At 34.0% G+C, this 23619-nt stretch overlaps 1 protein-coding gene across 2 annotated transcripts in view; it reads right to left on the bottom strand.

Annotated features, from left to right (window-relative positions):
• The window catches only part of LOC106575900 (ADP-ribosylation factor-like protein 13B), a 207008-nt gene that overhangs the window by 85534 nt on the left and 97855 nt on the right, over positions 1–23619 (bottom strand). For both annotated transcript variants that reach the window (XM_045714220.1, XM_045714221.1), the window contains exons 7-8: positions 17681–17798; positions 16673–16931 (exon numbers count right to left, since the gene is read on the bottom strand). In XM_045714220.1, coding sequence (XP_045570176.1) covers positions 16673–16931; positions 17681–17798 — 377 coding nt within the window. The remainder of the gene's footprint in view (positions 1–16672; positions 16932–17680; positions 17799–23619) is intronic.

The following is a 23619-nucleotide window of genomic DNA, read 5'->3' as shown; positions in this document are numbered from 1 at the left end:
TAACAACAACTAAATAGATTATTAGTAGTAGTCCATCCCACTATAACAACAACAACTAAATAGATTATTAGTAGTAGTCCATCCCACTATAACAACAACTAAATAGATTATTAGTAGTAGTCCATCCCACTATAACAACAACAACTAAATAGATTATTAGTAGTAGTCCATCCCACTATAACAACAACTAAATAGATTATTAGTAGTAGTCCATCCCACTATAACAACAACAACTAAATAGATTATTAGTAGTAGTCCATCCCACTATAACAACAACTAAATAGATTATTAGTAGTAGCCCATCCCACTATAACAACAACTAAATAGATTATTAGTAGTAGTCCATCCCACTATAACAACAACTAAATAGATTATTAGTAGTAGTCCATCCCACTATAACAACAACTAAATAGATTATTAGTAGTAGTCCATCCCACTATAACAACAACAACTAAATAGATTATTAGTAGTAGTCCATCCCACTATAACAACAACAACAACTAAATAGATTATTAGTAGTAGTCCATCCCACTATAACAACAACTAAATAGATGATTAGTAGTAGTCCATCCCACTATAACAACAACTAAATAGATTATTAGTAGTAGTCCATCCCACTATAACAACAACTAAATAGATTATTAGTAGTAGTCCATCCCACTATAACAACAACATAAATAGATTATTAGTAGTAGTCCATCCCACTATAACAACAACTAAATAGATTATTAGTAGTAGTCCATCCCACTATAACAACAACTAAATAGATTATTAGTAGTAGTCCATCCCACTATAACAACAACTAAATAGATTATTAGTAGTAGTCCATCCCACTATAACAACAACTAAATAGATTATTAGTAGTAGTCCATCCCACTATAACAACAACTAAATAGATTATTAGTAGTAGTCCATCCCACTATAACAACAACTATATAGATTATTAGTAGTAGTCCATCCCACTATAACAAACACTATAAAGATTATTAGTAGTAGTCCATCCCACTATAACAACAACTAAATAGATTATTAGTAGTAGTCCATCCCACTATAACAACAACTATATAGATTATTAGTAGTAGTCCATCCCACTATAACAACAACTAAATAGATTATTAGTAGTAGTCCATCCCACTATAACAACAACCTAAATAGATTATTAGTAGTAGTCCATCCCACTATAACAACAACAACTAAATAGATTATTAGTAGTAGTCCATCCCACTATAACAACTAAATAGATTATTAGTAGTTGTCCATCCCACTATAACAACAACTAAATAGATTATTAGTAGTAGTCCATCCCACTATAACAACTAAATAGATTATTAGTAGTAGTCCATCCCACTATAACAACAACTATATAGATTATTAGTAGTAGTCCATCCCACTATAACAACAACAACTAAATAGATTATTAGTAGTAGTCCATCCCACTATAACAACAACAACTAAATAGATTATTAGTAGTAGTCCATCCCACTATAACAACAACTAAATAGATTATTAGTAGTAGTCCATCCCACTATAACAACAACAACTAAATAGATTATTAGTAGTAGTCCATCCCACTATAACAACAACAACTAAATAGATTATTAGTAGTAGTCCATCCCACTATAACAACAACAACTAAATAGATTATTAGTAGTAGTCCATCCCACTATAACAACAACTAAATAGATTATTAGTAGTAGTCCATCCCACTATAACAACAACTAAATAGATTATTAGTAGTAGTCCATCCCACTATAACAACAACAACTATATAGATTATTAGTAGTAGTCCATCCCACTATAACAACAACAACTAAATAGATTATTAGTAGTAGTCCATCCCACTATAACAACAACTAAATAGATGATTAGTAGTAGTCCATCCCACTATAACAACAACAACTAAATAGATTATTAGTAGTAGTCCATCCCACTATAACAACAACTAAATAGATTATTAGTAGTAGTCCATCCCACTAAAACAACAACTAAATAGATTATTAGTAGTAGTCCATCCCACTATAACAACAACAACTAAATAGATTATTAGTAGTAGTCCATCCCACTATAACAACAACAACTAAATAGATTATTAGTAGTAGTCCATCCCACTATAACAACAACTAAATAGATGATTAGTAGTAGTCCATCCCACTATAACAACAACTAAATAGATGATTAGTAGTAGTCCATCCCACTATAACAACAACTAAACCCATGATTAGTAGTAGTCCATCCCACTATAACAACAACTAAATAGATTATTAGTAGTAGTCCATCCCACTATAACAACAACTAAATAGATTATTAGTAGTAGTCCATCCCACTATAACAACAACTAAATAGATTATTAGTAGTAGTCCATCCCACTATAACAACAACTAAATAGATTATTAGTAGTAGTCCATCCCACTATAACAACAACAACTAAATAGATTATTAGTAGTAGTCCATCCCACTATAACAACAACTAAATAGATTATTAGTAGTAGTCCATCCCACTATAACAACAACTAAATAGATTATTAGTAGTAGTCCATCCCACTATAACAACAACTATATAGATTATTAGTAGTAGTCCATCCCACTATAACAACAACTAAATAGATTATTAGTAGTAGTCCATCCCACTATAACAACAACTAAATAGATTATTAGTAGTAGTCCATCCCACTATAACAACAACACTATATAGATTATTAGTAGTAGTCCATCCCACTATAACAACAACAACTAAATAGATTATTAGTAGTAGTCCATCCCACTATAACAACAACATAAATAGATGATTAGTAGTAGTCCATCCCACTATAACAACAACAACTAAATAGATTATTAGTAGTAGTCCATCCCACTATAACAACAACTAAACACATGATTAGTAGTAGTCCATCCCACTATAACAACAACTAAATAGATTATTAGTAGTAGTCCATCCCACTATAACAACAACAACTAAATAGATTATTAGTAGTAGTCCATCCCACTATAACAACAACTAAATAGATGATTAGTAGTAGTCCATCCCACTATAACAACAACTAAATAGATTATTAGTAGTAGTCCATCCCACTATAACAACAACTAAATAGATTATTAGTAGTAGTCCATCCCACTATAACAACAACTAAATAGATTATTAGTAGTAGTCCATCCCACTATAACAACAACTAAATAGATTATTAGTAGTAGTCCATCCCACTATAACAACAACTAAATAGATTATTAGTAGTAGTCCATCCCACTATAACAAACACTATAAAGATTATTAGTAGTAGTCCATCCCACTATAACAACAACTAAATAGATTATTAGTAGTAGTCCATCCCACTATAACAACAACTAAATAGATTATTAGTAGTAGTCCATCCCACTATAACAACAACAACTAAATAGATTATTAGTAGTAGTCCATCCCACTATAACAACAACAACTAAATAGATTATTAGTAGTAGTCCATCCCACTATAACAACAACTAAATAGATTATTAGTAGTAGTCCATCCCACTATAACAACAACTAAATAGATTATTAGTAGTAGTCCATCCCACTATAACAACAACTAAATAGATTATTAGTAGTAGTCCATCCCACTATAACAACAACAACTAAATAGATTATTAGTAGTAGTCCATCCCACTATAACAACAACTAAATAGATTATTAGTAGTAGTCCATCCCACTATAACAACAACAACTAAATAGATTATTAGTAGTAGTCCATCCCACTATAACAACAACTAAATAGATTATTAGTAGTAGTCCATCCCACTATAACAACAACTAAATAGATTATTAGTAGTAGTCCATCCCACTATAACAACAACTAAATAGATTATTAGTAGTAGTCCATCCCACTATAACAACAACTAAATAGATTATTAGTAGTAGTCCATCCCACTATAACAACAACTAAATAGATTATTAGTAGTAGTCCATCCCACTATAACAACAACTAAATAGATTATTAGTAGTAGTCCATCCCACTATAACAACAACTAAATAGATTATTATTAGTAGTCCATCCCACTATAACAACAACAACTAAATAGATTATTAGTAGTAGTCCATCCCACTATAACAACAACAACTAAATAGATTATTAGTAGTAGTCCATCCCACTATAACAACAACTAAATAGATTATTAGTAGTAGTCCATCCCACTATAACAACAACAACTAAATAGATTATTAGTAGTAGTCCATCCCACTATAACAACAACTAAATAGATTATTAGTAGTAGTCCATCCCACTATAACAACAACCTAAATAGATTATTAGTAGTAGTCCATCCCACTATAACAACAACTAAATAGATTATTAGTAGTTGTCCATCCCACTATAACAACAACTAAATAGATTATTAGTAGTAGTCCATCCCACTATAACAACAACCTAAATAGATTATTAGTAGTAGTCCATCCCACTATAACAACAACTAAATAGATTATTAGTAGTAGTCCATCTGACTATAACAACAACTAAATAGATTATTAGCAGTAGTCAATCCCACTATAACAACAACTCAATAGATTATTAGTAGTAGTCCATCCCACTATAACAACAACTAAATAGATTATTAGTAGTAGTCCATCCCACTATAACAACAACTAAATAGATTATTAGTAGTAGTCCATCCCACTATAACAACAACTAAATAGATTATTAGTAGTAGTCCATCCCACTATAACAACAACAACTAAATAGATTATTAGTAGTAGTCCATCCCACTATAACAACAACACTAAATAGATTATTAGTAGTAGTCCATCCCACTATAACAACAACTAAATAGATTATTAGTAGTAGTCCATCCCACTATAACAACAACCTAAATAGATTATTAGTAGTAGTCCATCCCACTATAACAACAACTAAATAGATTATTAGTAGTAGTCCATCCCACTATAACAACAACAACTAAATAGATTATTAGTAGTAGTCCATCCCACTATAACAACAACAACTAAATAGATTATTAGTAGTAGTCCATCCCACTATAACAACAACAACTAAATAGATTATTAGTAGTAGTCCATCCCACTATAACAACAACTAAATAGATTATTAGTAGTAGTCCATCCCACTATAACAACTAAATAGATTATTAGTAGTAGTCCATCCCACTATAACAACAACAACTAAATAGATTATTAGTAGTAGTCCATCCCACTATAACAACAACAACTAAATAGATTATTAGTAGTAGTCCATCCCACTATAACAACAACTAAATAGATTATTAGTAGTAGTCCATCCCACTATAACAACAACAACTAAATAGATTATTAGTAGTAGTCCATCCCACTATAACAACAACTAAATAGATTATTAGTAGTAGTCCATCCCACTATAACAACAACTAAATAGATTATTAGTAGTAGTCCATCCCACTATAACAACAACAACTAAATAGATTATTAGTAGTAGTCCATCCCACTATAACAACAACTAAATAGATTATTAGTAGTAGTCCATCCCACTATAACAACAACAACTAAATAGATTATTAGTAGTAGTCCATCCCACTATAACAACAACCTAAATAGATGATTAGTAGTAGTCCATCCCACTATAACAACAACTAAATAGATTATTAGTAGTAGTCCATCCCACTATAACAACAACTAAATAGATTATTAGTAGTAGTCCATCCCACTATAACAACAAATAAATAGATTATTAGTAGTAGTCCATCCCACTATAACAACAACTAAATAGATTATTAGTAGTAGTCCATCCCACTATAACAACAACTAAATAGATTATTAGTAGTAGTCCATCCCACTATAACAACAACTAAATAGATTATTAGTAGTAGTCCATCCCACTATAACAACAACTAAATAGATTATTAGTAGTAGTCCATCCCACTATAACAACAACTAAATAGATTATTAGTAGTAGTCCATCCCACTATAACAACAACTAAATAGATTATTAGTAGTAGTCCATCCCACTATAACAACAACTATATAGATTATTAGTAGTAGTCCATCCCACTATAACAACAACTAAATAGATTATTAGTAGTAGTCCATCCCACTATAACAACAACTAAATAGATTATTAGTAGTAGTCCATCCCACTATAACAACAACAACTAAATAGATTATTAGTAGTAGTCCATCCCACTATAACAACAACTAAATAGATTATTAGTAGTAGTCCATCCCACTATAACAACAACAACTAAATAGATTATTAGTAGTAGTCCATCCCACTATAACAACAACAACTAAATAGATTATTAGTAGTAGTCCATCCCACTATAACAACAACAACTAAATAGATTATTAGTAGTAGTCCATCCCACTATACAACAACAACTAAATAGATTATTAGTAGTAGTCCATCCCACTATAACAACAACTAAATAGATTATTAGTAGTAGTCCATCCCACTATAACAACAACTAAATAGATTATTAGTAGTAGTCCATCCCACTATAACAACAACAACTAAATAGATTATTAGTAGTAGTCCATCCCACTATAACAACAACTAAATAGATTATTAGTAGTAGTCCATCCCACTATAACAACAACTAAATAGATTATTAGTAGTAGTCCATCCCACTATAACAACAACTAAATAGATTATTAGTAGTAGTCCATCCCACTATAACAACAACTAAATAGATTATTAGTAGTAGTCCATCCCACTATAACAACCAACTAAATAGATTATTAGTAGTAGTCCATCCCACTATAACAACAACAACTAAATAGATTATTAGTAGTAGTCCATCCCACTATAACAACAACTAAATAGATTATTAGTAGTAGTCCATCCCACTATAACAACAACAACTAAATAGATTATTAGTAGTAGTCCATCCCACTATAACAACAACAACTAAATAGATTATTAGTAGTAGTCCATCCCACTATAAACAACAACTAAATAGATGATTAGTAGTAGTCCATCCCACTATAACAACAACCTAAATAGATTATTAGTAGTAGTCCATCCCACTATAACAACAACTAAATAGATTATTAGTAGTAGTCCATCCCACTATAACAACAACTAAATAGATTATTAGTAGTAGTCCATCCCACTATAACAACAACTAAATAGATTATTAGTAGTAGTCCATCCCACTATAACAACAACTAAATAGATTATTAGTAGTAGTCCATCCCACTATAACAACAACTAAATAGATTATTAGTAGTAGTCCATCCCACTATAACAACAACTAAATAGATTATTAGTAGTAGTCCATCCCACTATAACAACAACTAAATAGATTATTAGTAGTAGTCCATCCCACTATAACAACAACTAAATAGATTATTAGTAGTAGTCCATCCCACTATAACAACAACAACTAAATAGATTATTAGTAGTAGTCCATCCCACTATAACAACAACAACTAAATAGATTATTAGTAGTAGTCCATCCCACTATAACAACAACTAAATAGATTATTAGTAGTAGTCCATCCCACTATAACAACAACAACTAAATAGATTATTAGTAGTAGTCCATCCCACTATAACAACAACTAAATAGATTATTAGTAGTAGTCCATCCCACTATAACAACAACTAAATAGATTATTAGTAGTAGTCCATCCCACTATAACAACAACTAAATAGATTATTAGTAGTAGTCCATCCCACTATAACAACAACTAAATAGATTATTAGTAGTAGTCCATCCCACTATAACAACAACTATATAGATTATTAGTAGTAGTCCATCCCACTATAACAACAACTAAATAGATTATTAGTAGTAGTCCATCCCACTATAACAACAACAACTAAATAGATTATTAGTAGTAGTCCATCCCACTATAACAACAACAACTAAATAGATTATTAGTAGTAGTCCATCCCACTATAACAACAACTAAATAGATTATTAGTAGTAGTCCATCCCACTATAACAACAACTAAATAGATTATTAGTAGTAGTCCATCCCACTATAACAACAACTAAATAGATTATTAGTAGTAGTCCATCCCACTATAACAACAACAACTAAATAGATTATTAGTAGTAGTCCATCCCACTATAACAACAACAACTAAATAGATTATTAGTAGTAGTCCATCCCACTATAACAACAACAACTAAATAGATTATTAGTAGTAGTCCATCCCACTATAACAACAACTAAATAGATTATTAGTAGTAGTCCATCCCACTATAACAACAACTAAATAGATTATTAGTAGTAGTCCATCCCACTATAACAACAACCTAAATAGATTATTAGTAGTAGTCCATCCCACTATAACAACAACTAAATAGATTATTAGTAGTAGTCCATCCCACTATAACAACAACAACTAAATAGATTATTAGTAGTAGTCCATCCCACTATAACAACAACAACTAAATAGATTATTAGTAGTAGTCCATCCCACTATAACAACAACAACTAAATAGATTATTAGTAGTAGTCCATCCCACTATAACAACAACAACTAAATAGATTATTAGTAGTAGTCCATCCCACTATAACAACAACAACTAAATAGATTATTAGTAGTAGTCCATCCCACTATAACAACAACTAAATAGATTATTAGTAGTAGTCCATCCCACTATAACAACAACTAAATAGATTATTAGTAGTAGTCCATCCCACTATAACAACAACTAAATAGATTATTAGTAGTAGTCCATCCCACTATAACAACAACTAAATAGATTATTAGTAGTAGTCCATCCCACTATAACAACAACTAAATAGATTATTAGTAGTAGTCCATCCCACTATAACAACAACTAAATAGATTATTAGTAGTAGTCCATCCCACTATAACAACAACTAAATAGATTATTAGTAGTAGTCCATCCCACTATAACAACAACTAAATAGATTATTAGTAGTAGTCCATCCCACTATAACAACAACTAAATAGATTATTAGTAGTAGTCCATCCCACTATAACAACAACAACTAAATAGATTATTAGTAGTAGTCCATCCCACTATAACAACAACAACTAAATAGATTATTAGTAGTAGTCCATCCCACTATAACAACAACTAAATAGATTATTAGTAGTAGTCCATCCCACTATAACAACAACAACTAAATAGATTATTAGTAGTAGTCCATCCCACTATAACAACAACTAAATAGATTATTAGTAGTAGTCCATCCCACTATAACAACAACTAAATAGATTATTAGTAGTAGTCCATCCCACTATAACAACAACTAAATAGATTATTAGTAGTAGTCCATCCCACTATAACAACAACAACTAAATAGATTATTAGTAGTAGTCCATCCCACTATAACAACAACACTAAATAGATTATTAGTAGTAGTCCATCCCACTATAACAACAACAACTAAATAGATTATTAGTAGTAGTCCATCCCACTATAACAACAACTAAATAGATTATTAGTAGTAGTCCATCCCACTATAACAACAACCTAAATAGATTATTAGTAGTAGTCCATCCCACTATAACAACAACTAAATAGATTATTAGTAGTAGTCCATCCCACTATAACAACAACTAAATAGATTATTAGTAGTAGTCCATCCCACTATAACAACAACTAAATAGATTATTAGTAGTAGTCCATCCCACTATAACAACAACAACTAAATAGATTATTAGTAGTAGTCCATCCCACTATAACAACAACAACTAAATAGATTATTAGTAGTAGTCCATCCCACTATAACAACAACTAAATAGATTATTAGTAGTAGTCCATCCCACTATAACAACAACTAAATAGATTATTAGTAGTAGTCCATCCCACTATAACAACAACTAAATAGATTATTAGTAGTAGTCCATCCCACTATAACAACAACTAAATAGATTATTAGTAGTAGTCCATCCCACTATAACAACAACCTAAATAGATTATTAGTAGTAGTCCATCCCACTATAACAACAACTAAATAGATTATTAGTAGTAGTCCATCCCACTATAACAACAACACTAAATAGATTATTAGTAGTAGTCCATCCCACTATAACAACAACTAAATAGATTATTAGTAGTAGTCCATCCCACTATAACAACAACTAAATAGATTATTAGTAGTAGTCCATCCCACTATAACAACAACAACTAAATAGATTATTAGTAGTAGTCCATCCCACTATAACAACAACTAAATAGATTATTAGTAGTAGTCCATCCCACTATAACAACAACTAAATAGATTATTAGTAGTAGTCCATCCCACTATAACAACAACTAAATAGATTATTAGTAGTAGTCCATCCCACTATAACAACAACTATATAGATTATTAGTAGTAGTCCATCCCACTATAACAACAACAACTAAATAGATTATTAGTAGTAGTCCATCCCACTATAACAACAACAACTAAATAGATTATTAGTAGTAGTCCATCCCACTATAACAACAACTAAATAGATTATTAGTAGTAGTCCATCCCACTATAACAACAACTAAATAGATTATTAGTAGTAGTCCATCCCACTATAACAACAACTAAATAGATTATTAGTAGTAGTCCATCCCACTATAACAACAATTTAAATAGATTATTAGTAGTAGTCCATCCCACTATAACAACAACTAAATAGATTATTAGTAGTAGTCCATCCCACTATAACAACAACTAAATAGATTATTAGTAGTAGTCCATCCCACTATAACAACAACTAAATAGATTATTAGTAGTAGTCCATCCCACTATAACAACAACTAAATAGATTATTAGTAGTAGTCCATCCCACTATAACAACAACTAAATAGATTATTAGTAGTAGTCCATCCCACTATAACAACAACACTAAATAGATTATTAGTAGTAGTCCATCCCACTATAACAACAACAACTAAATAGATTATTAGTAGTAGTCCATCCCACTATAACAACAACTAAATAGATTATTAGTAGTAGTCCATCCCACTATAACAACAACTAAATAGATTATTAGTAGTAGTCCATCCCACTATAACAACAACATAAATAGATTATTAGTAGTAGTCCATCCCACTATAACAACAACTAAATAGATGATTAGTAGTAGTCCATCCCACTATAACAACAACTAAATAGATTATTAGTAGTAGTCCATCCCACTATAACAACAACTAAATAGATTATTAGTAGTAGTCCATCCCACTATAACAACAACTAAATAGATTATTAGTAGTAGTCCATCCCACTATAACAACAACATAAATAGATTATTAGTAGTAGTCCATCCCACTATAACAACAACTAAATAGATTATTAGTAGTAGTCCATCCCACTATAACAACAACAACTAAATAGATTATTAGTAGTAGTCCATCCCACTATAACAACAACCTAAATAGATTATTAGTAGTAGTCCATCCCACTATAACAACAACTAAATAGATTATTAGTAGTAGTCCATCCCACTATAACAACAACTAAATAGATTATTAGTAGTAGTCCATCCCACTATAACAACAACTAAATAGATTATTAGTAGTAGTCCATCCCACTATAACAACAACAACTAAATAGATTATTAGTAGTAGTCCATCCCACTATAACAACAACTAAATAGATTATTAGTAGTAGTCCATCCCACTATAACAACAACTAAATAGATTATTAGTAGTAGTCCATCCCACTATAACAACAAAACTAAATAGATTATTAGTAGTAGTCCATCCCACTATAACAACAACAACTAAATAGATTATTAGTAGTAGTCCATCCCACTATAACAACAACTAAATAGATTATTAGTAGTAGTCCATCCCACTATAACAACAACAACTAAATAGATTATTAGTAGTAGTCCATCCCACTATAACAACAACTAAATAGATTATTAGTAGTAGTCCATCCCACTATAACAACAACAACTAAATAGATTATTAGTAGTAGTCCATCCCACTATAACAACAACAACTAAATAGATTATTAGTAGTAGTCCATCCCACTATAACAACAACAACTAAATAGATTATTAGTAGTAGTCCATCCCACTATAACAACAACTAAATAGATTATTAGTAGTAGTCCATCCCACTATAACAACAATTTAAATAGATTATTAGTAGTAGTCCATCCCACTATAACAACAACTAAATAGATTATTAGTAGTAGTCCATCCCACTATAACAACAACTAAATAGATTATTAGTAGTAGTCCATCCCACTATAACAACAACATAAATAGATTATTAGTAGTAGTCCATCCCACTATAACAACAACTAAATAGATTATTAGTAGTAGTCCATCCCACTATAACAACAACACTAAATAGATTATTAGTAGTAGTCCATCCCACTATAACAACAACTAAATAGATTATTAGTAGTAGTCCATCCCACTATAACAACAACTAAATAGATTATTAGTAGTAGTCCATCCCACTATAACAACAACAACTAAATAGATTATTAGTAGTAGTCCATCCCACTATAACAACAACTAAATAGATTATTAGTAGTAGTCCATCCCACTATAACAACAACTAAATAGATTATTAGTAGTAGTCCATCCCACTATAACAACAACTAAATAGATTATTAGTAGTAGTCCATCCCACTATAACAACAACAACTAAATAGATTATTAGTAGTAGTCCATCCCACTATAACAACAACCTAAATAGATTATTAGTAGTAGTCCATCCCACTATAACAACAACTAAATAGATTATTAGTAGTAGTCCATCCCACTATAACAACAACAACTAAATAGATTATTAGTAGTAGTCCATCCCACTATAACAACAACTAAATAGATTATTAGTAGTAGTCCATCCCACTATAACAACAACACTAAATAGATTATTAGTAGTAGTCCATCCCACTATAACAACAACTAAATAGATTATTAGTAGTAGTCCATCCCACTATAACAACAACTAAATAGATTATTAGTAGTAGTCCATCCCACTATAACAACAACTAAATAGATTATTAGTAGTAGTCCATCCCACTATAACAACAACTAAATAGATTATTAGTAGTAGTCCATCCCACTATAACAACAACTAAATAGATTATTAGTAGTAGTCCATCCCACTATAACAACAACTAAATAGATTATTAGTAGTAGTCCATCCCACTATAACAACAACTAAATAGATTATTAGTAGTAGTCCATCCCACTATAACAACAACTAAATAGATTATTAGTAGTAGTCCATCCCACTATAACAACAACACTAAATAGATTATTAGTAGTAGTCCATCCCACTATAACAACAACTAAATAGATTATTAGTAGTAGTCCATCCCACTATAACAACAACTAAATAGATTATTAGTAGTAGTCCATCCCACTATAACAACAACTAAATAGATTATTAGTAGTAGTCCATCCCACTATAACAACAACTAAATAGATTATTAGTAGTAGTCCATCCCACTATAACAACAACTATATAGATTATTAGTAGTAGTCCATCCCACTATAACAACAACAAAATAGATTATTAGTAGTAGTCCATCCCACTATAACAACAACTAAATAGATTATTAGTAGTAGTCCATCCCACTATAACAACAACTAAATAGATTATTAGTAGTAGTCCATCCCACTATAACAACAACTAAATAGATTATTAGTAGTAGTCCATCCCACTATAACAACAACTAAATAGATTATTAGTAGTAGTCCATCCCACTATAACAACAACAACTAAATAGATTATTAGTAGTAGTCCATCCCACTATAACAACAACTAAATAGATTATTAGTAGTAGTCCATCCCACTATAACAACAACTAAATAGATTATTAGTAGTAGTCCATCCCACTATAACAACAACTAAATAGATTATTAGTAGTAGTCCATCCCACTATAACAACAACAACTATATAGATTATTAGTAGTAGTCCATCCCACTATAACAACAACAACTAAATAGATTATTAGTAGTAGTCCATCCCACTATAACAACAACTAAATAGATTATTAGTAGTAGTCCATCCCACTATAACAACAACAACTAAATAGATTATTAGTAGTAGTCCATCCCACTATAACAACAACAACTAAATAGATTATTAGTAGTAGTCCATCCCACTATAACAACAACAACTAAATAGATTATTAGTAGTAGTCCATCCCACTATAACAACAACTAAATAGATTATTAGTAGTAGTCCATCCCACTATAACAACAACTAAATAGATTATTAGTAGTAGTCCATCCCACTATAACAACAACAACTAAATAGATTATTAGTAGTAGTCCATCCCACTATAACAACAACTAAATAGATTATTAGTAGTAGTCCATCCCACTATAACAACAACTAAATAGATTATTAGTAGTAGTCCATCCCACTATAACAACAACTAAATAGATTATTAGTAGTAGCCCATCCCACTATAACAACAACTAAATAGATTATTAGTAGTAGTCCATCCCACTATAACAACAACTAAATAGATTATTAGTAGTAGTCCATCCCACTATAACAACAACTAAATAGATTATTAGTAGTAGTCCATCCCACTATAACAACAACTAAATAGATTATTAGTAGTAGCCCATCCCACTATAACAACAACTAAATAGATTATTAGTAGTAGTCCATCCCACTATAACAACAACTAAATAGATTATTAGTAGTAGTCCATCCCACTATAACAACAACTAAATAGATTATTAGTAGTAGTCCATCCCACTATAACAACAACAACTAAATAGATTATTAGTAGTAGTCCATCCCACTATAACAACAACTAAATAGATTATTAGTAGTAGTCCATCCCACTATAACAACAACTAAATAGATTATTAGTAGTAGTCCATCCCACTATAACAACAACTAAATAGATTATTAGTAGTAGTCCATCCCACTATAACAACAACTAAATAGATTATTAGTAGTAGTCCATCCCACTATAACAACAACTAAATAGATTATTAGTAGTAGTCCATCCCACTATAACAACAACAACTAAATAGATTATTAGTAGTAGTCCATCCCACTATAACAACAACCTAAATAGATTATTAGTAGTAGTCCATCCCACTATAACAACAACTAAATAGATTATTAGTAGTAGTCCATCCCACTATAACAACAACTAAATAGATTATTAGTAGTAGTCCATCCCACTATAACAACAACAACTAAATAGATTATTAGTAGTAGTCCATCCCACTATAACAACAACCTAAATAGATTATTAGTAGTAGTCCATCCCACTATAACAACAACTAAATAGATTATTAGTAGTAGTCCATCCCACTATAACAACAACTAAATAGATTATTAGTAGTAGTCCATCCCACTATAACAACAACTAAATAGATTATTAGTAGTAGTCCATCCCACTATAACAACAACTAAATAGATTATTAGTAGTAGTCCATCCCACTATAACAACAACTAAATAGATTATTAGTAGTAGTCCATCCCACTATAACAACAACTAAATAGATTATTAGTAGTAGTCCATCCCACTATAACAACAACTAAATAGATTATTAGTAGTAGTCCATCCCACTATAACAACAACTAAATAGATTATTAGTAGTAGTCCATCCCACTATAACAACAACAACTAAATAGATTATTAGTAGTAGTCCATCCCACTATAACAACAACTAAATAGATTATTAGTAGTAGTCCATCCCACTATAACAACAACTAAATAGATTATTAGTAGTAGTCCATCCCACTATAACAACAACATAAATAGATTATTAGTAGTAGTCCATCCCACTATAACAACAACCTAAATAGATTATTAGTAGTAGTCCATCCCACTATAACAACAACTAAATAGATTATTAGTAGTAGTCCATCCCACTATAACAACAACCTAAATAGATTATTAGTAGTAGTCCATCCCACTATAACAACAACACTAAATAGATTATTAGTAGTAGTCCATCCCACTATAACAACAACTAAATAGATTATTAGTAGTAGTCCATCCCACTATAACAACAACCTAAATAGATTATTAGTAGTAGTCCATCCCACTATAACAACAACTAAATAGATTATTAGTAGTAGTCCATCCCACTATAACAACAACTAAATAGATTATTAGTAGTAGTCCATCCCACTATAACAACAACTAAATAGATTATTAGTAGTAGTCCATCCCACTATAACAACAACAACTAAATAGATTTTTAGTAGTAGTCCATCCCACTATAACAACAACTAAATAGATTATTAGTAGTAGTCCATCCCACTATAACAACAACAACAACTAAATAGATTATTAGTAGTAGTCCATCCCACTATAACAATAACAACTAAATAGATTATTAGTAGTAGCCCATCCCACTATAACAACAACTAAATAGATTATTAGTAGTAGCCCATCCCACTATAACAACAACTAAATAGATTATTAGTAGTAGCCCATCCCACTATAACAACAACTAAATAGATTATTAGTAGTAGTCCATCCCACTATAACAACAACTAAATAGATTATTAGTAGTAGTCCATCCCACTATAACAACAACTAAACCCATGATTAGTAGTAGTCCATCCCACTATAACAACTAAATAGATTATTAGTAGTAGTCCATCCCACTATAACAACAACAACTAAATAGATTATTAGTAGTAGTCCATCCCACTATAACAACAACTAAATAGATTATTAGTCGTAGTCCATCCAGTAAAGAAATCAACATGTTCATTAATAGTGATTAAACTGTTTTCCAGCCCAGTCATTGGTCTGCCACACCTACGTCAGGATTAAAAGTGTGTCTCTCTCACCAGGAAGTGGTGGAGGTGTGGGGCTCTCAGGGGCCGCTGTCTCCTCCGTCCTCAGAGGATCCACTCTGTGTTTCCTCTTCAGTCTCAGTTTACTAGTCTTCTTCTTAGTCTGCTCCACTGATACTGCACCGCTCTCTGGAGTCTGTCTCTCGCTGTCCTCTTCCTCCTCTTCCTCTTCCTCCTCCTGCCTTCCTTCACTAGCATCGTTGGCACCACCCCCCTGCCCTCCTGTCTGTCTCTTCTTCAACTTGTCTTCATTCTGCATGGATGGAACACACATGGCACACACCCATTAATACAGATGGAACCACCCCATGGCATTAATATAGATGGAAACACCCCATGGCATACACACACTAATACAGATGGAAACACCCCATGGCACTAATACAGATGGAAACACCCCATGGCATTAATACAGATGGAAACACCCCATGGCATTAATACAGATGGAAACACCCCATGGCATTAATACAGATGGACACACCCCATGGCATTAATACAGATGGAAACACCCCATGGCACTAATACAGATGGAAACACCCCATGGCATTAATACAGATGGAAACACCCCATGGCATTAATACAGATGGAAACACCCCATGGCATTAATACAGATGGACACACCCCATGGCATTAATACAGATGGAAACACCCCATGGCATTAATACAGATGGAAACACCCCATGGCATTAATACAGATGGAAACACCCCATGGCATTAATACAGATGGAAACACCCCATGGCATTAATACAGATGGAAACACCCCATGGCATTAATACAGATGGAAACACCCCATGGCATTAATACAGATGGAAACACCCCATGGCATTAATACAGATGGAAACACCCAACCCATTGACTGTGCGGCTCAAATGGCACCCTATTCCCTAAAGGGGGCACTACAACGACACATAGGGTTCTGGTCAAAACTAGTGCACTACATAGGGTGCCATTTCAAAACAAATCAACAAAAGTGATGCTGACTGGCCCAGTGTATTCCACACCTCATTGATGACGTTGCCTATTGGCTGGAAGGGGCTGGGAATGGTGGCGTCATCAGTCTCCTCCTCCTCCTGCAGTGTCCGACCCTCCCTCTCCGGCTCCTCTTTCTCCTGACGGTCTCTGGGAACAGGGAAACAAAATGACTTTTTTTAGTTATTTTTTACCTAAAATGTAACTAGGCAAGTCAGTTAAGAACAAATTCTATTTACAATGACAGCCTACAATTCAGATGGTTAATGATCCCTAAGGTGTGATATCTCTCCTAATCAGCTGGTTAATGATCTGGTTAATGATCCTGTCATTAAGGTGGATATCTCTCCTAATCAGCTGGTTAATGATCCTGTCACTAAGGTGTGATATCTCTCCTAATCAGAAGGTTAATGTTCCTGTCACTAAGGTGGATATCTCTCCTAATCAGCTGGTTAATGATCCTGTCACTAAGGTGTGATATCTCTCCTAATAAGAAGGTTAATGTTCCTGTCACTAAGGTGGATATCTCTCCTAATCAGCTGGTTAATGATCCCTAATCAGCTGGTTAATGATCCTGTCACTAAGGTGGATATCTCTCCTAATCAGCTGGTTAATGATTCCTAATCAGCTGGTTAATGATCCTGTCTCTAAGGTGGATATCTCTCCTAATCAGCTGGTTAATGATCCTGTCAATAAAGGGGGATATCTCTCCTAATCAACTGGTTAATGATCCTGTCACTATGGTGGATCTCTCTCCTAATCAGCTGGTTAATGATCCTGTCACTAAGGTGGATATCTCTGCTAATCAGCTGGTTAATGTTCCCTAATCAGCTGGTTAATGTTCCTGTCATTAAGGTGTGATATCTCTCCTATTCAGCTGGTTAATGATCCTGTCACTAAGGTGGATATCTCTCCTAATCAGCTGGTTAATGAACCCTAATCAGCTGGTTAATGATCCTGTCTCTAAGGTGTGATATCTCTCATAATCAGCTGGTTAATGATCCTGTCACTAAGGTGTGATATCTCTCCTAATCAGCTGGTTAATGATCCTGTCACTAAGGTGTATATCTCTCCTAATCAGCTGGTTAATGTTCCCTAATCAGCTGGTTAATGTTCCTGTCACATCGGTGGATATCTCTCCTAATCAGCTGGTTAATAATCCTGTCTTTAAGGTGTGATATCTCTCCTAATCAGCTGGTTAATGTTCCTGTCACTAAGGTGGATATCTCTCCTAATCAGCTGGTTAATGATCCTGTCACTAAGGTGGATATCTCTCCTAATCAGCTGGTTAATGATCCTGTCACTAAGGTGTGATATCTCTCCTAATCAGCTGGTTAATGATCCTGTCTCTAAGGTGTGATATCTCTCATAATCAGCTGGTTAATGATCCTGTCACTAAGGTGTGATATCTCTCCTAATCAGCTGGTTAATGATCCTGTCACTAAGGTGGATATCTCTCCTAATCAGCTGGTTAATGTTCCCTAATCAGCTGGTTAATGTTCCTGTCACATCGGTGGATATCTCTCCTAATCAGCTGGTTAATAATCCTGTCTTTAAGGTGTGATATCTCTCCTAATCAGCTGGTTAATAATCCTGTCTTTAAGGTGTGATATCTCTCCTAATCAGCTGGTTAATGTTCCTGTCACTAAGGTGGATATCTCTCCTAATCAGCTGGTTAATGATCCTGTCACTAAGTTGGATATCTCTCCTAATCAGCTGGTTAATGATCCTGTCACTAAGGTGGATATCTCTCCTAATCAGCTGGTTAATGATTCCTAATCAGCTGGTTAATGATCCTGTCACTAAGGTGGATATCTCTCCTAATGAGCTGGTTAATGATCCCTAATCAGCTGGTTAATGTTCCCTAATCAGCTGGTTAATGATCCCGTCACTAAGGTGAATATCTCTCCTAATCAGCTGGTTAATGATCCCTAATCAGCTGGTTAATGATCCTGTCACTAAGGTGGATATCTCTCCTAATCAGCTGGCTAATGATCCCATCACTAAGGAGAATATCTCTCCTAATCAGCTGGTTAATGATCCTGTCACTAAGGTGGATATCTCTCCTAATCAGCTGGTTAATGATCCGGTCACTAAGGTGGATATCTCTCCTAATCAGCTGGTTAATGATCCTGTCACTAAGGTGGATATCTCTCCTAATCAGCTGGTTAATGTTCCCTAATCAGCTGGTTAATGTTCCTGTCACATCGGTGGATATCTCTCCTAATCAGCTGGTTAATAATCCTGTCTTTAAGGTGTGATATCTCTCCTAATCAGCTGGTTAATGTTCCTGTCACTAAGGTGGATATCTCTCCTAATCAGCTGGTTAATGATCCTGTCACTAAGTTGGATATCTCTCCTAATCAGCTGGTTAATGATCCTGTCACTAAGGTGGATATCTCTCCTAATCAGCTGGTTAATGATTCCTAATCAGCTGGTTAATGATCCTGTCACTAAGGTGGATATCTCTCCTAATGAGCTGGTTAATGATCCCTAATCAGCTGGTTAATGTTCCCTAATCAGCTGGTTAATGATCCCGTCACTAAGGTGGATATCTCTCCTAATCAGCAGGTTAATGATTCCATCACTAAGGTGGATATCTCTCCTAATCAGCTGGTTAATGATCCTGTCACTAAGGTGGATATCTATCCTAATCAGCTGGTTAATGATCATGTCACTAAGGTGTGATATCTCTCCTAATCAGCTGGTTAATGACCCTGTCACTAAGGTGGATATCTCTCCTAATCAGCTGGTTAATGATCCTGTCACTAAGGTGGATATCTCTCCTAATCAGCTGGTTAATGATCCTGTCACTAAGGTGGATATCTCTCCTAATCAGCTGGTTAATGATCCCATCACTAAGGTGGATATCTCTCCTAATCAGCTGGTTAATGATCCTGTCACTAAGGTGTGATATCTATCCTAATCAGCTGGTTAATGATCATGTCACTAAGGTGTGATATCTCTCCTAATGAGCTGGTTAATGATCCTGTCACTAAGGTGGATATCTCTCCTAATCAGCTGGTTAATGATCCTGTCACTAAGGTGGATATCTCTCCTAATCAGCTGGTTAATGATTCCTAATCAGCTGGTTAATGATCCTGTCACTAAGGTGGATATCTCTCCTAATCAGCTGGTTAATATTCCTGTCACTAAGGTGGATATCTCTCCTAATCAGCTGGTTAATGAACCCAAATCAGCTGGTTAATGATCCTGTCACTAAGGTGGATATCTCTCCTAATCAGCTGGTTAATGATCCCTAATCAGCTGGTTAATGTTCCCTAATCAGCTGGTTAATGATCCCGTCACTAAGGTGGATATCTCTCCTAATCAGCTGGTTAATGTTCCCTAATCAGCTGGTTAATGATCCTGTCACTAAGGTGTGATATCTCTCCTAATCAGCTGGTTAATGTTCCTGTCACTAAGGTGGATATATCTCCTAATCAGCTGGTTAATGATCCCTTCACTAAGGTGGATATCTCTCCTAATCAGCTGGTTAATGATCCTGTCACTAAGGTGTGATATCTCATCTAATCAGCTGGTTAATGATCATGTCACTAAGGTGTGATATCTCTCCTAATCAGCTGGTTAATGATCGTGTCACTAAGGTGGATATCTCTCCTAATCAGCTGGTTAATGATCCTGTCACTAAGGTGGATATCTCTCCTAATCAGCTGGTTAATGATCCTGTCACTAAGGTGGAGATCTCTCCTAATCAGCTGGTTAATGATTTCTAATCAGCTGGTTAATGATCCCTAATCAGCTGGTTAATGATCCTGTCACTAAGGTGGATATCTCTCCTAATCAGCTGGTTAATGATCCCGTCACTAAGGTGTGATACCTCTCCTAATCAGCTGGTTAATGATCCCTAATCAGCTGGTTAATGATCCTGTCACTAAGGTGGATATCTCTCCTAATCAGCTGGTTAATGATCCCGGCACTAAGGTGGATATCTCTCCTAATCAGCTGGTTAATGATCCCTTCACTAAGGTGTGATACCTCTCCTAATCAGCTGGTTAATGATCCCTAATCAGCTGGTTAATGATCCCTAATCAGCTGGTTAATGATCCTGTCACTAAGGTGGATATCTCTCCTGATCAGCTGCTTAATGATCCTGTCACTAAGGTGTGATATCTCTCCTAATCAGCTGGTTAATGATCCTGTCACTAAGGTGTGATATCTCTCCTAATCAGCTGGTTAATTATCCTGTCACTAAGGTGTGAAATCTCTCCTAATCAGCTGGTTAATGATCCCTTCACTAAGGTGTGATATCTCTCCTAATCAGCTGGTTAATGATCCTGTCACTAAGGTGGATATCTCTCCTAATCAGCTGGTTAATGATCCCTTCACTAAGGTGGATATCTCTCCTAATCAGCTGGTTAATGATCCCTAATCAGCTGGTTAATGATCCTGTCACTAAGGTGGATATCTCTCCTAATCAGCTGGTTAATGATCCCTTCACTAAGGTGGATATCTCTCCTAATCAGCTGGTTAATGTTCCCTAATCAGCTGGTTAATGATCCTGTCACTAAGGTGTGATATCTCTCCTAATCAGCTAGTTAATGATCCTGTCACTAAGGTGTGATATCTCTCCTAATCAGCTGGTTAATGATCCTGTCACTAAGGTGGATATCTCTCCTAATCAGCTGGTTAATGATCCCTTCACTAAGGTGGATATCTCTCCTAATCAGCTGGTTAATGTTCCCTAATCAGCTGGTTAAGGATCCCATCACTAAGGTGTGATATCTCTCCTAATCAGCTGGTTAATGATCCTGTCACTAAGGTGGATATCTCTCCTAATCAGCTGGTTAATGATCCCTAATCATCTGGTTAATGATCCTGTCACTAAGGTGGATATCTCTCCTAATCAGGTGGTTAATGATCCCTTCACTAAGGTGTGATATCTCTCCTAATCAGCTGGTTAATGATCCCATCACTAAGGTGGATATCTCTCCTAATCAGCTGGTTAATGATCCTGTCACTAAGGTGGATATCTATCCTAATCAGCTGGTTAATGATCCCATAACTAAGGTGTGATATCTCTCCTAATCAGCTGGTTAATGATCCCGTCACTAAGGTGGATATCTATCCTAATCAGCTGGTTAATGATCCCTTCACTAAGGTGGATATCTCTCACTAATCAGCTGGTTAATGTTCCCTAATCAGCTGGTTAATGATCGCATCACTAAGGTGGATATTTCCCCAAATCAGCTGGTTAATGTTCCCTAATCAGCTGGTTAATGTTCCCGTCACTAAGGTGGATATCTCTCCTAATCTGCTGGTTAATGAACCCGTCACGAAGGTGGATATCTCTCCTAATCAGCTGGTTAATGATCCCATCACTAAGGTGGATATCTCTCCTAATCAGCTGGTTAATGATCCCTAATCAGCTGGTTAATGTTCCTGTCACTAAGGTGGATATATCTCCAAATCAGCTGGTTAATGATCCCTAATCAGCTGGTTAATGATCCTGTCACTAAGGTGGATATCTCTCCTAATCAGCTGGTTAATGATCCCTAATCAGCTGGTTAATGATCCTGTCACTAAGGTGGATATCTCTCCTAATCAGCTGGTTAATGATCCTGTCACTAAGGTGTGATCTCTCCTAATCAGCTGGTTAATGTTCCCTAATCAGCTGGTTAATGTTCCTGTCACTAAGGTGTGATATCTCTCCTAATCAGCTAGTTAATGTAACTGTCACTAAGGTGGATATCTCTCCTAATCAGCTGGTTAATGATCCCTAATCAGCTGGTTAATGATCCTGTCACTAAAGTGGATATCTCTCCTAATCAGCTGGTTAATGATCCTATCACTAAGGTGTGATACCTCTCCTAATCAGCTGGTTAATGATCCCTAAACAGCTTGTTAATGATCCTGTCACTAAGGTGGATATCTCTCCTAATCAGCTGGTTAATGATCCCGTCACTAAGGTGTGATATCTCTCCTAATCAGCTGGTTAATGATCCCTAAT

The sequence above is a fragment of the Salmo salar genome, unplaced genomic scaffold (assembly GCF_905237065.1).
Source record: "Salmo salar unplaced genomic scaffold, Ssal_v3.1, whole genome shotgun sequence".
Lineage (NCBI taxonomy): Eukaryota > Metazoa > Chordata > Actinopteri > Salmoniformes > Salmonidae > Salmo > Salmo salar.
The sequence above is the reverse complement of the archived record's forward strand: the minus strand, read 5'-3'. Positions and strand labels throughout refer to the sequence as shown.